This window comes from Microcebus murinus, chromosome 18 (genome assembly GCF_040939455.1).
Source record: "Microcebus murinus isolate Inina chromosome 18, M.murinus_Inina_mat1.0, whole genome shotgun sequence".
Classification (NCBI taxonomy): domain Eukaryota; kingdom Metazoa; phylum Chordata; class Mammalia; order Primates; family Cheirogaleidae; genus Microcebus; species Microcebus murinus.
Genome location: NC_134121.1, coordinates 3,822,321 through 3,833,270, shown reverse-complemented (window position 1 = coordinate 3,833,270; position 10,950 = coordinate 3,822,321). Strand labels below are relative to the sequence as shown.

The following is a 10,950-nucleotide window of genomic DNA, read 5'->3' as shown; positions in this document are numbered from 1 at the left end:
GTATAGTAGTATGTTTCAAGTTAAAATGAAAAACATAAGATGCGTATCATTTTTTTATGATTATCCACGTTAGGCTGCATTTTTATCTAGATACACACATATGCAAGAACTTTACTAAATTCATCTCTTCTCTTATGTGAATAGTGCTTAGCTAAGCCTTTAGCAAAAATTAACCGAGAAAGGCCTACGTTAGCATGAAATAGGGAAGAAAGCATCTTCTAGGGTGAACCCTACCCGAGACCCTCCCCTCATCGACTCTTCACAAGTGCTCAGCACGCCTCGTCTCAGCTCTGGTGCTCCACTTGCTGCCTCCCTGTGTGTTTGCTTTTCTTGTGTGGAAAATTACTGAGTGAACTCATCTTCTGGTAGAATTTGTGTTCACATCACAAAAATTATCCTGTGAATGGCCAGGTGTGGTGGTGTGCACCTTAAGCCCAGCACTCGAGAGGCTGAGGTGGGAGGGCTGCAAGGGGAGCCAGCAGATTGCCTGAGGAGGGGGGACCAGCTCAGGTTGGAATCGAACAAGTCAAAACTCCTGAGCCAATCAGTAACAGGATTGAGCCTGCAAACAGCCACTGCACTCCAGCCTGGGCAACGTGGCAAGACCCTGCCTTAAAAAAAGCAAAAGCAAAAATGATCCCATAAATGACATGGCTTCTTGTTGTAGTTATGGTTTCAGTTGTAAACAGTGAGAGTTCACAAGAAAGAGAGTTCCCGGTGCCCTGCTTCCTCGCCAGTGCTGGGCGTGGCCATCGTTTCAGGTTTTAGCCATCCTAATATGTACATAAGAATATCTCGCTTTACTTGGCATGTCCCTTCTGCAGACCATGCTGAACTGGTTTTCAGGTGCTTATTTGCCAGCTCAACTTCTTCGGCCAAGTGTCCATTCAGAGCTTTTGCTCATTTTTTAATTATTTTCTTATTGTTGAATTTAAAAAAAAATTTTTGTATATTCTGGATATAAGCCCTTTATCATATATGTGATTCTCAGATATTTTCTTCCAGTCTGTGGCTTTGTCTTTTTATTCTCTCAACAATATCTTTCTCTGTTTTAAATTTTGATAAAATCCAGTTTATTAGTTTTCTCTTTCTTGACCTTTGCCATGCTTGCAGTGTGGTATCGAAAATCTTACTGCTAAACCCAGGGCCACACAGATTTTCTCCTATATTTTTCCCCAGAACTTTTATAATTTTGCATTTTACATTTAGGTCTGTGATCCATTTCAAATTAATTTTTGTGTAAGCTATAAAGTATGGCTTTAGGGCTTTTTTTTTTCTTTTTTGAATATGGGCATCCAATTGTTTCAGCACCATTTGTTGAAAAGACTGTCCTTTCTCTGTTGAATTGCATTTTTACCTCTGTCAAAAATCAGTTGCCTATATTTGTGTGGTTCTATTGTGTGGTTCTAAGTGTCTGTCCCTTACCAATATCACACTGTCTTGATTAATATAGCTTTATTAGAAATCTTGAAATCTAGTCCTTTAACTCTGTTCTTCTTTTGAGAATTGGTTTATTCTAGTACCTTTGTCTTTTTAAATTTTAGAATCAGTTTGTCAATATCCACAAAAAAGTTTGCTTAGATTTTGATTGTGATTACATTGTATCTATAGATCAAACTGCGAAGAACTGACATTTTAACAGTGCTCATTCTTTCAATCTATGAACACAATATAATCCCCATTTATTTAGATCTTTGATTTCTTTCATCAGTGTTTATAGTTTTCCGCATATAGATCCTGCACATATTTCATTAGATTTAGACCTTAATACTGTTTTTTTGGTGTTACTGTAAATGGTAATTTTTTTTTCTTATTACAAATTCCAGTTGTTCATTTCAGGCATATAGGAAAGCAGTTGACTTTTGTATACTGACTCTGTATTCTAAAACTTTGCCAAACTTATGTGTAGACTCTTGGGTTTTCTATGTAGACAATCATGATATCTGCAAATAAAGTCAGTTTTACTTCTTCCTTTCCAATCTGTATGCCATTTTTTTCTTTTCATGTTTTACTGCACTAGCTAGAACCCAGTACAATGTTAAATAGGACAAGTGAGAGAGGACATTCTTGTCTTCTTCCTGATTTTATGGGAGAAGCATTCAAGTCTCTCACTATTAAGTGTGATGCCAGCTGTTAGTTTTTGATGCATATTATCCTAGGTAAAACAAGTTCCCTTCTGTTCCTAGTTTTTTGAGAATTTTTATCAAGAATAAAAACTATCATCCCTGTTGAATTTTGTGTAATGCTTTTTCTTTGTTGATAGGATATGGTTTTTCTTATTTAGTCTGTTAATATGATGAATTACATAGATTTATGAATATTTAACTGTGCTTATGTTCCTGGGATAACCCCACTCAATCATAATGTGTTATACTTTTTATAGATTAATGGATTCAATTTGCTAATATTTGATAAGGGTTTATATGTCCATGTTCATGTGAGAAATTGTTCTGTAGTTTCTTGTAATGTCTCTATAGGATTATCTGGCATTGTAGAATGAGTTGAGAAGTATTCCCTCCTCTTCTGTGTTTTGGAAGAAATTGTGTAGAGTTTGGTATTATTTCTTCTTAAGTATTTGATAGAATCCACCAGTAAAATTGTATGTGTCTGGTAATTTTTTTGGAAGGGTTTAAACTACTAATTCAAACAGATGCCATGCATTATAAGATTGTAACTAATGCAGCATACTCTTTCTCCTGAAATGTCCAAAATATTTCTTCAAAAAATTTTAAATGTGATGTTAACAATGTACCAACTTACTCTTAATTCAATTATTGTTAGGGTCAAGGATATAAGATAGTCTGAGTAAAACTGTGACTTTTTTTTTATTTTTATTTTTTTGAGACAGAGTCTCACTCTCTTGCCTGGGCTAAAGTGCCGTGGCATCAGCCTAGCTCACAGCAACCTCAAATTCCTGGGCTCAAGCAATCCTCCTGCCTCAGCCTCCCGAGTAGCTGGGACTGCAGGCATGCGCCACCATGTCCGGCTAATTTTTTCTATATATTTTTAGTTGGCCAGTTAATTTCTTTCTATTTTTAGTAGAGACGGGGTCACACTCTTGCTCAGGCTGGTTTTGAACTCCTGACCTTGAGCGATCCACCCGCCTTGGGCTCCCAGAGTGCTAGGATTACAGGCGTGAGCCACCGTGACCGGCCAAAACTGTGACTATTTATTGGACTTATGAATCCTCTCTGAAATTGAAGGTGTATCTTCCCACCCTACAGAGGAAGGTTTTCCCTCCTCCCTCAGAGCTCATGTCTCCAAAGCAGCATGCTCTGCTCTTCATCGCTTCTTCTCATGTCGTCATATCTGCAGCCCTTCTGTTGTGAGGGTTTCAGCCTTCCAGGGACCAGTCTGTGTGCACAGGCAGGACTGCAGCTGTCTAAGCAGAAGGAGACCTTGTACTCTTGTATTCTGTGAAAGTTTGATTTTTCTTTTAAAATTGCTCCAGGTATGTCTGTGTAGACTGTTCATTCCACTTGCTCCTTTCCACCCTGCCCCACGACTAATGATATGCTGTTAATTTTTTAGCGTAACCAAGGAGCAGAATCAGTAAAGTCTATCTAGATGTTGTTGAACGAGAGGAAAATGGCTCATTAACAGCCTCGGCCAGCTCCGTCACTGCCCAGGAACAGATGTGCCAAGTCCCGCCCTGTGTTGTCCCTGCAGCTCTGCCTCTGGCTTCCCATCAGGGCCCTTTCCTCCTGTCCCCTGTGACCACACAAGAATCCATATCCAGTCCCAAAGTTAATTATTAAACATGTTTGGTGGCACAGAAGCTGGACCGAGCGCGCAGCGGAGCGCCCACTCCCTTGCCGGTCGCTTTCTGGCCTCCTGCTTATGCGTGTTTAGTGCTAACGCACTTCAACATCAGCAAAATAAATAAATAAAGACTAGCAAATTAGCAATAAAAGGCGGAAAAGCAGTAAGTTAGCAAAAAACCCCACACTAAATGATAACACTTCACGCCGCACAGTAAATGGCTGCATTTTAAACTGGTCAAGGCTCCTGTGGCAGTCCCACTCCTAGGAGTGTGTCTGGAGGCGCTAACCCACAGAAGGGCGCGCACAGCAGCCCGCGGCCTGAGGGCGCTCCCGGGCGGCTCGCCACAAGGGGCGCTGAGGCGGACGCCCTGGACGCCAGAGGTGTGGCCTAGAAAAGCGGAAATTGTTTCAACAGTGAAATTACCAGTCGCTTTTCTTTACAAAACGTCTGTTAATGCTGTCATTCAAAGAGATGGGGGGGGGGGGAGGCCACGTCTCTGTGGCGGACAGGGCGGCGTCTCCCAAGGGAGCGGAGGAAAGGGCTCTTCCCGCGCGCAGCTCCTCGAAGTCAGCGCTGGGGCCGTCACCTCCCGCCGTGCGGCCTCCGGGCAGCGCAGGCCCCACCCGGACTGCGTCCGCAGTGGGGGTCCGTGCTGTCCCCTTGTGACCTGTCCCTCCCCTGCAGGAGCTCGGCGAGATGCTGTGCACGGACCGGCCCGACTGGCAGAGCGTGATGCGGTGCGTGGCCCAGATCTACAGGTACTTTGAGACGTAGCCGCCGTTGAGCCGCCTGCGCTGGGCTGTCCCGAAAGGCCCCGGCCACTGTCCACCAGCGTCTGGGCGTCGAATGAAGGCTCAGTCCGAGAGGGCCAACACACAGGCGACCGGCGGAGCTGGGCCGGCGCTCCCGCTCAGACGCAGATGCGCCGCGGGCTGCGGTGCTGCCGGAGGGCCGCTGCCCTGCTCCGCGCCTGCGTCCCCGCGGGCTCCTTTCCCGTCTCCATGGGTGGCTTGACGCGACGTCCGCACGCAGATTGATGATGAACAGCACCTCCAGATCAGTCTCTTTTTTGCTAAAAATATCCTGACTTCTGCCTGTATAAAAATTTTGCCCTTGCTAAATAACCTCCTTCACTCCTGGTCAAAAAACACGAAAAAACACCAAACAAAACACAGAAAAGGAAGCATTTGCTCCGGGGCAACCTTGAAACTCATCGGCCCTTTGTGGGCGATGTGCTCAAGTTCTAGGTAACAACATTAAAACCTAGAACTTGATTACATTTTTGAGATCTTGCGGTCTCTGATTTATTGTATCAAAAGCAATGCAAAAGTGAAGCCCCAGGACACTTTGCAGAAGGCCCTGTGAGGTGCCCACAGCTGCCACCACGCAGCAGGCCACTCACGCCGACTGGGAGACCCAGCCTCTGCCCACACTTTTGTCCCCATTCAGCCACACCCTATGCACACTGCGCACGCAGGGAGCCGGTCCTCACGGCTCTGCACAGCTCGGCCGACCACCCATGACTCCGGGACCATGGGCCGATGGCGATCCCCCCCACATCCTGCCCAGACTGGCCTACTCTGTAGTGCTGCAGCGGGCCTCCTACATTTGCATGGCAAAATGGAGCCCTTAGGGGTGGACAGTGATGGCCCCATTTATAGTGCTCCCTGAAATCCTGCTGGCTACCCCAAGTGGCAGCAGAGCCCTCCCCAGAGCTGCCCCAGTCCCTTCAGAAGTGCTCGGTCAGCCCAGGTAACCATCTGGTGTTCCTCTGCGCAGTTTGCCCAGGCCGTTGAGGCAAATGCGTGGTGCCTATCACTTGATGTTTGAAGTGCCACAGAGCTGCGTTAGTGCCCCCCTGACAAAGGACCGTCCTTGCAATAAGTCACTGAGAGTTACAAGTGCTGCCATTATCGCTTAAAGTAAATCTCTGCTTGCTGATCGGACCCACGTGTTCAGAGCCAGGTCTGGGAGGGTGCAGGTCCAGGCCCAGGCTGGGAGCAGCGTGGGCTCTGTGCCCTCCCTCCAGCTGCCCTGGGAGAAGAGCCTCGCTGTGAGCGGATGTCAGCATCTCCTGGGCCCATCAGTTGGTTCAGGACATCTGGACGGGGACCAGGAATGTATTCTGTATATTTTCCAAGTTTCCTGAGACACGCCAATGCGCACGTGTTGAGAACCTCTGCAGGGCAAGGGTGCCTTGTGTGGGCGCCCAGCTCTTGAGCGCTGTGCCTCTCTGTTTTGACCAGATCTGTTTTGACTGATCCTGTGTGACAGATCTCGAAGCAGCTCTGGAAGAGCAGTCTTTATGGCGGGTGTTTTGCATGTCTCTCCCTCCACACTGGGTGCTCCCAGCCCTCTCCACTGGGAGCCCACATTGCCACCAGCTTTGGCCAGACTCACCCATCCTTGTTTGTGCACTGCTCCCTGTGGGCTAAAAAGGAAAGAAATGTCATATGAAAGAAAGGCCGTGTACAAGTTAATTTTGTGACTCAAGGAGGTTCCCTGACTGCCATTTTCGTTGCCATTGGGCACATGTGTAGAGGAGGAATGCGTGTCCTGTCCATAGAGACACGGTGTTTCGGGGCAGGTCTGGATCTGCCAGCGTCCTGGGGCCATGACTGATGGCCTCAGGGATGCAGGGGACAGGCCCTCCAGCACAGCCAGGTCCACCCGGGCTGGACCAAGGGGAGGGTTTTTAGGTCCCTTTTTAACAGGAGAGCTCAGAGTACCAGGTGAACGTGGAACGTCAGTAAACTGAGGAAGCAAAGTAGCACCTTATGTTTTCATCTGCTCAGCAGCTTGCACCGTTCCCAGTGTTCTCTCCTGAGGCTGTCGGAGTCCACAGTAACCAAGTTTCTTTCCATCTTCCCGCAGCCAACACCTGGTCATTTATAATTGTTGGTTCTGCAGATCCCTTTTTAGAAAAATGTATAAATTTTATGTAAAAGACAGCTGCAAAATGCAGGCCCAGAAGAGTGGAGGAGTCTTTTAAGAGGTGTGTGGCTCTCTGCACTGTGGGTTGTTTCTTGGACTGAATTTTATTGACTGATGGTAGCACCTTGACCCCACCCCTCAGGGACAACATTCTGAGGAGCTTCTCCTGTCCTAGTCCCCTCTCACTTCAAAAACAGTGTCAGCCTTTTGCTTCGTCTTTCCTTCAGTTGTTTTGCAGCTGTCATAGAGATGCCATGGCTGTTAGACACGACACCCCCAGGCGTCCGCCCCCCCACCTCCTCTTGGAGGCGCAGGCCGGAGACGGAGCGCTCTCGCGCCAGATACAGACCCCTTGCCAAACCCAGCGGTGGCTCTCACCATTCCCAAGCTCAAGTGCCATTTCGAGATAGCCTGACAATGACATGCATAACGGACATGACCTAGCAGCCTTTGTAAAATTATTTTTAAATCTACAGTCACCCGAATGCACTGGTGTTTCATCCTCGGACCCAGGCTAGAGCGCTGCCCAACCCGTGACGTCCTGTGCCGCTCGTAGCTCTAGGTGCGCTCGCGGAGCGCCGCTGACGCGCGTCTGCAGCTCATTTCTGTAAAGAGCACGCTAGATCGTGCAAGCACTGTCGGGGCGCGACGTGCTGACGTACATGTATTTAACTGTCAACGGGAAAGTGTATGATGTGTAATATTTCTAATAAATATATTTTGTTTCTGTCTGATTTAGAACTTTTCCCCAGTGACATTTATTGTTAATATTTTCTTAAAGTGCTGAACTTACGTGGACTCTGTTTTCAAACCAGCGTCTTCACGCACACATTCCCTGTCAGCTCTTGTCCACGCTGCAGCTGATCTTGCAGGAAACGCTGGAATTTCCGCAGAGGACGGTCCCACTAGGCTGCAGGCGAGGGACACTGCCAGGCTGCGGTGTGCGCAGGGTCGTGCATGTGACTAAATGCCGACTGAGACCCTGGGGACCACGGTGGGGGGGTTAAGCAGGAGGGAATTGTGCCAAGATGGAGGAGGCATGTGAAGATAACTTATCAGAGGGACGCCAGTGTGCCAGCTCGCAGGTGTCACACGAGGCCACCGCAGGGGCGGCCGGAAATCCCCTCTACCCAGTTCAGCTCTAAGTGGGCTCTCGGCTTGGTCTGGGACGCAAATCGACCCGAAGGGAAAAGTGTACAAGTTCTGCTCATTTTTACATGTGCATGGCTCTTCAAGAGAGTGCAGACGGGAAGAAATGGCCAGAGCAGGAAGCTTTTATACTGTGTGACACAGAGTGATACATTTGTGAAGAAGTGACAGGACAGAGCAGTCTGGCTAGAGGCAGTGAATTCTGGGACGTCACTAGGAGACACGGGGGGTGCAGAGCTCGAGGAAGACAAGGGGTCTCGTCAGCGGGTCGGTTTGCACAGTTCCCGGGCCCTGGTGAGAAAGGTCATTTTCTCACCTGGTTGGGGAAGGCATCTTAAGGGGACTTTCATGGCCTGCTACGTGGAGGAAGGGCGGGCCAGATGGCACTTTCTGCACCTGCAGTCTCTCAAGGGCTTCCAGCTTTCAATAATCAGATGCCAAGCCGGCAGGCTGGCCGGCTCGCCCCACTGCCACGCCCTGACTCGCTGGCGGCTTGGGCCGGCAGCCCAGGAAGGATTTGGGAAGCTCCCCTGCCCTGGCCTTTGGCTGCTGGGGCCTCTCTGTCCCCTCAGACAAGCACGGTACCCGAAGAGGGTTGTCACTTGTCACCAGGCCAGGACAGCAGCCACCGCTCATCCCCTCTCGGGCCGCCAGGTGACAGGAGAGACTGTGCTGAGGAGACACCAGGTGTCACTCACTCAGCATCTGGCGACCTGCGGCGGGCCCCCTCTGCTCGGCCTGTGCACAGCACCCGCACACACATGTGCACGCGGGCGCCGTATGGATGGCCAGGGCCTCGGCTCTGGTGAGGATCTCTTCCTCACTTGCCCTTGTTGCAGGCCCACTGGGGAGGGCCCTGTCCCGTGGGCCTGGTCCCCAACGTGCCTGAGCTGTGCTGGCGCCCACTCTGCAGGCATGCAGCCGAGGCTTGCCGCAGCCACTTGGCCACACTGAAGCCAAGGGCATCCTCCATAGCCTCTCTGGCCCCAGCTCCTCACCCCGCCATGAGGGCACGCCCACCCCAGGCAGTGGTTGTGTGAGGTGAGGTACTGGGTGAGAGCCCCAACGGTGCTCACCGTGGGTGCCCATGGCAGTGGTCCTGCTGCTCAGGGGCACTGGGTAGCCCCAGCACTCGCCCACCCTGCACCCCTGTTCGCAGCCGGCTCTCTGTCCTCTGGGTGAGACACGCTCGGATCCTCACCCTGTGCACCCTATCGCTCACTCTGAGCTTGGAAGTGTAGCTGCATATTTGCTCTTGACACCTCAACCTGATGCATAACAGATAATTTCTGATCAATTGGTGGAAACATCCAGCTGCCACTCACTTTCGTTCTGACTTGTGAATTCCTTATTAAACTGTGCAGAATAAATGGCTCACATCCAGCCTGGTTTCAGGGGCTGTAGCCAGTCTTGTGAACAATCATTTCTAGCATTTTCTAGCTTGATGACAAAAATCCCAGAATTGCAAACAGGAAATGGGGAGAAACTCGAATACTGACCACCCTAAGAGCTTCATCATTTTTTTCCTTGTTAACATTATTATATCTGGTATCATAGTGAAATAATACAGTATTTTTCCAAGCAGAATTTCTGAGCCTTCCAAACTCTCAATGAAGTCAATATAACTTAACTCACCTGTCCTACTAAAACCGCAGCAAGACTGTTCTAGATTATGAAAAACATGCCATAAAAACATTTGGCCTGGGCATCTTGCAGGGTTGGCCAAAGGGCCCTGTCACCCCTCCCACTTGTCCATCTGGGCCACTATGTATACCACTTTTTGGATGTTCCTTTCTGGGGCAACAGGGGAGGCTCCAGAGGCCCAGGGTCCCTTGGCTTCTGGCCTCTGTCTTCGGAGCCAGCAAGGCCACCTCTCTGTGGCCTTTGTTCCAGCCACGCCTCTGCGCACCCTCCGCAGCGGGACACTGTTTGTGAGAGCCTGTGCAGGCAGGTCGGGCCTGCCTGGACGGCCCAGGCTGTTCTCCTGTCCCCAGCCGTAGCCACACCCACAGAGTCCCATTTGCCGTGTAAGGACACATTTATGGGTTCCAAGGACCAGGGTGTGGACCTCTTTGGGGGCCATTATTCTGCCACAGTCATCTTTTCTGTTTTCCTCTTCCCATCAAAATCCAGAGGAATCTTTCTCTATTTCCTGGTGATAGTTACCGAGCTATATTAGGGTTCTCCAGAGAGAAAGACCCAGCAGGAGAAAGATAGGTGGGTAGACAGGGAGTGAGATGTACTACAAGGACTGGCTCACATGATGGTGGAGGCGAGAAGTCCCGCAGTCTGCCGTCTGCAAGCCGGAGACCCGGAGGCCAGTGGTGTCGTCCAGAAGCCCGGGAACCAGGGGCGCCGAGGTCAGGAGCCAATGTCTCAGCTCTTGCGCGCAGTGAGCAGAGAGAACTGTCTTCCGTTGCCTTTGGGGTTATTTGCGCCCTCGGTGGACGGGATGGGATGATGCCTGTGCACGCGGGCAGCACCACCTGCCTGGCATGGCCCACCGATGCAAATGCCGATCTCCTCCTGAAACACCTGGGAATGATGTTTAACCAGCGGTCAGGGCGTCCCTTGGCCCAGTCAGGCAGACACATAAAATTAACCATCACACTGAAGAATCGGGCTGGCCCCCCAGTAGGTCTCCCCGCCTGCCTCTGTGGGCACTGGCTTTCACAGCGGATCTCTTCAGGCGTCGTTAGCCAACCAGCCAATCAGCTTGGGCGGGTGTGCCATGTGGTACCCAGTTTGGCCACCTGCTCAGGAATAAGCCCGGCCTCTTGGTGGCCTGTGCACTGATGTGTTTCGTGGGGCACAGCTTGTGCCACTGCAGCTGGAAAGCCCGCACCAGCGTGGGCTGAGCAGGCCCCTGATTTGAAGGGCTCAGGACACCAGGGAACAAGGGAGATGCTAGACCATTTTATAGACGAGGAAACTGAGGCACAGAAACTTGCCTAAGGCAGCTCAGCCCAGGGAAGGCAAAACAGAAATTTAAAGCCAAGCAGTCTGGCGCTCCCAGCCGCCGCTCCGCACTCCTCCTCTGTGGAGAAGGCGCCCTTGCTGTGAGTTCCTGCTTGAAAAACAAACAAACCATGCCTGTCAGGT

At 50.1% G+C, this 10,950-nt stretch overlaps 1 protein-coding gene across 6 annotated transcripts in view; it reads left to right on the top strand.

The window, feature by feature from the left end:
- The window catches only part of SPECC1 (sperm antigen with calponin homology and coiled-coil domains 1), a 277,492-nt gene extending 270,059 nt beyond the window's left edge, over positions 1 to 7,433 (top strand). For all 6 annotated transcript variants that reach the window (XM_075994027.1, XM_075994025.1, XM_075994026.1 and 3 more), the window contains 2 exons: positions 4,450 to 4,523; positions 7,176 to 7,433. In XM_075994027.1, coding sequence (XP_075850142.1) covers positions 4,450 to 4,523; positions 7,176 to 7,236 — 135 coding nt within the window. In that variant the 3' untranslated portion in view covers positions 7,237 to 7,433. The remainder of the gene's footprint in view (positions 1 to 4,449; positions 4,524 to 7,175) is intronic.
- Positions 7,434 to 10,950: the final 3,517 nt, after the last annotated feature.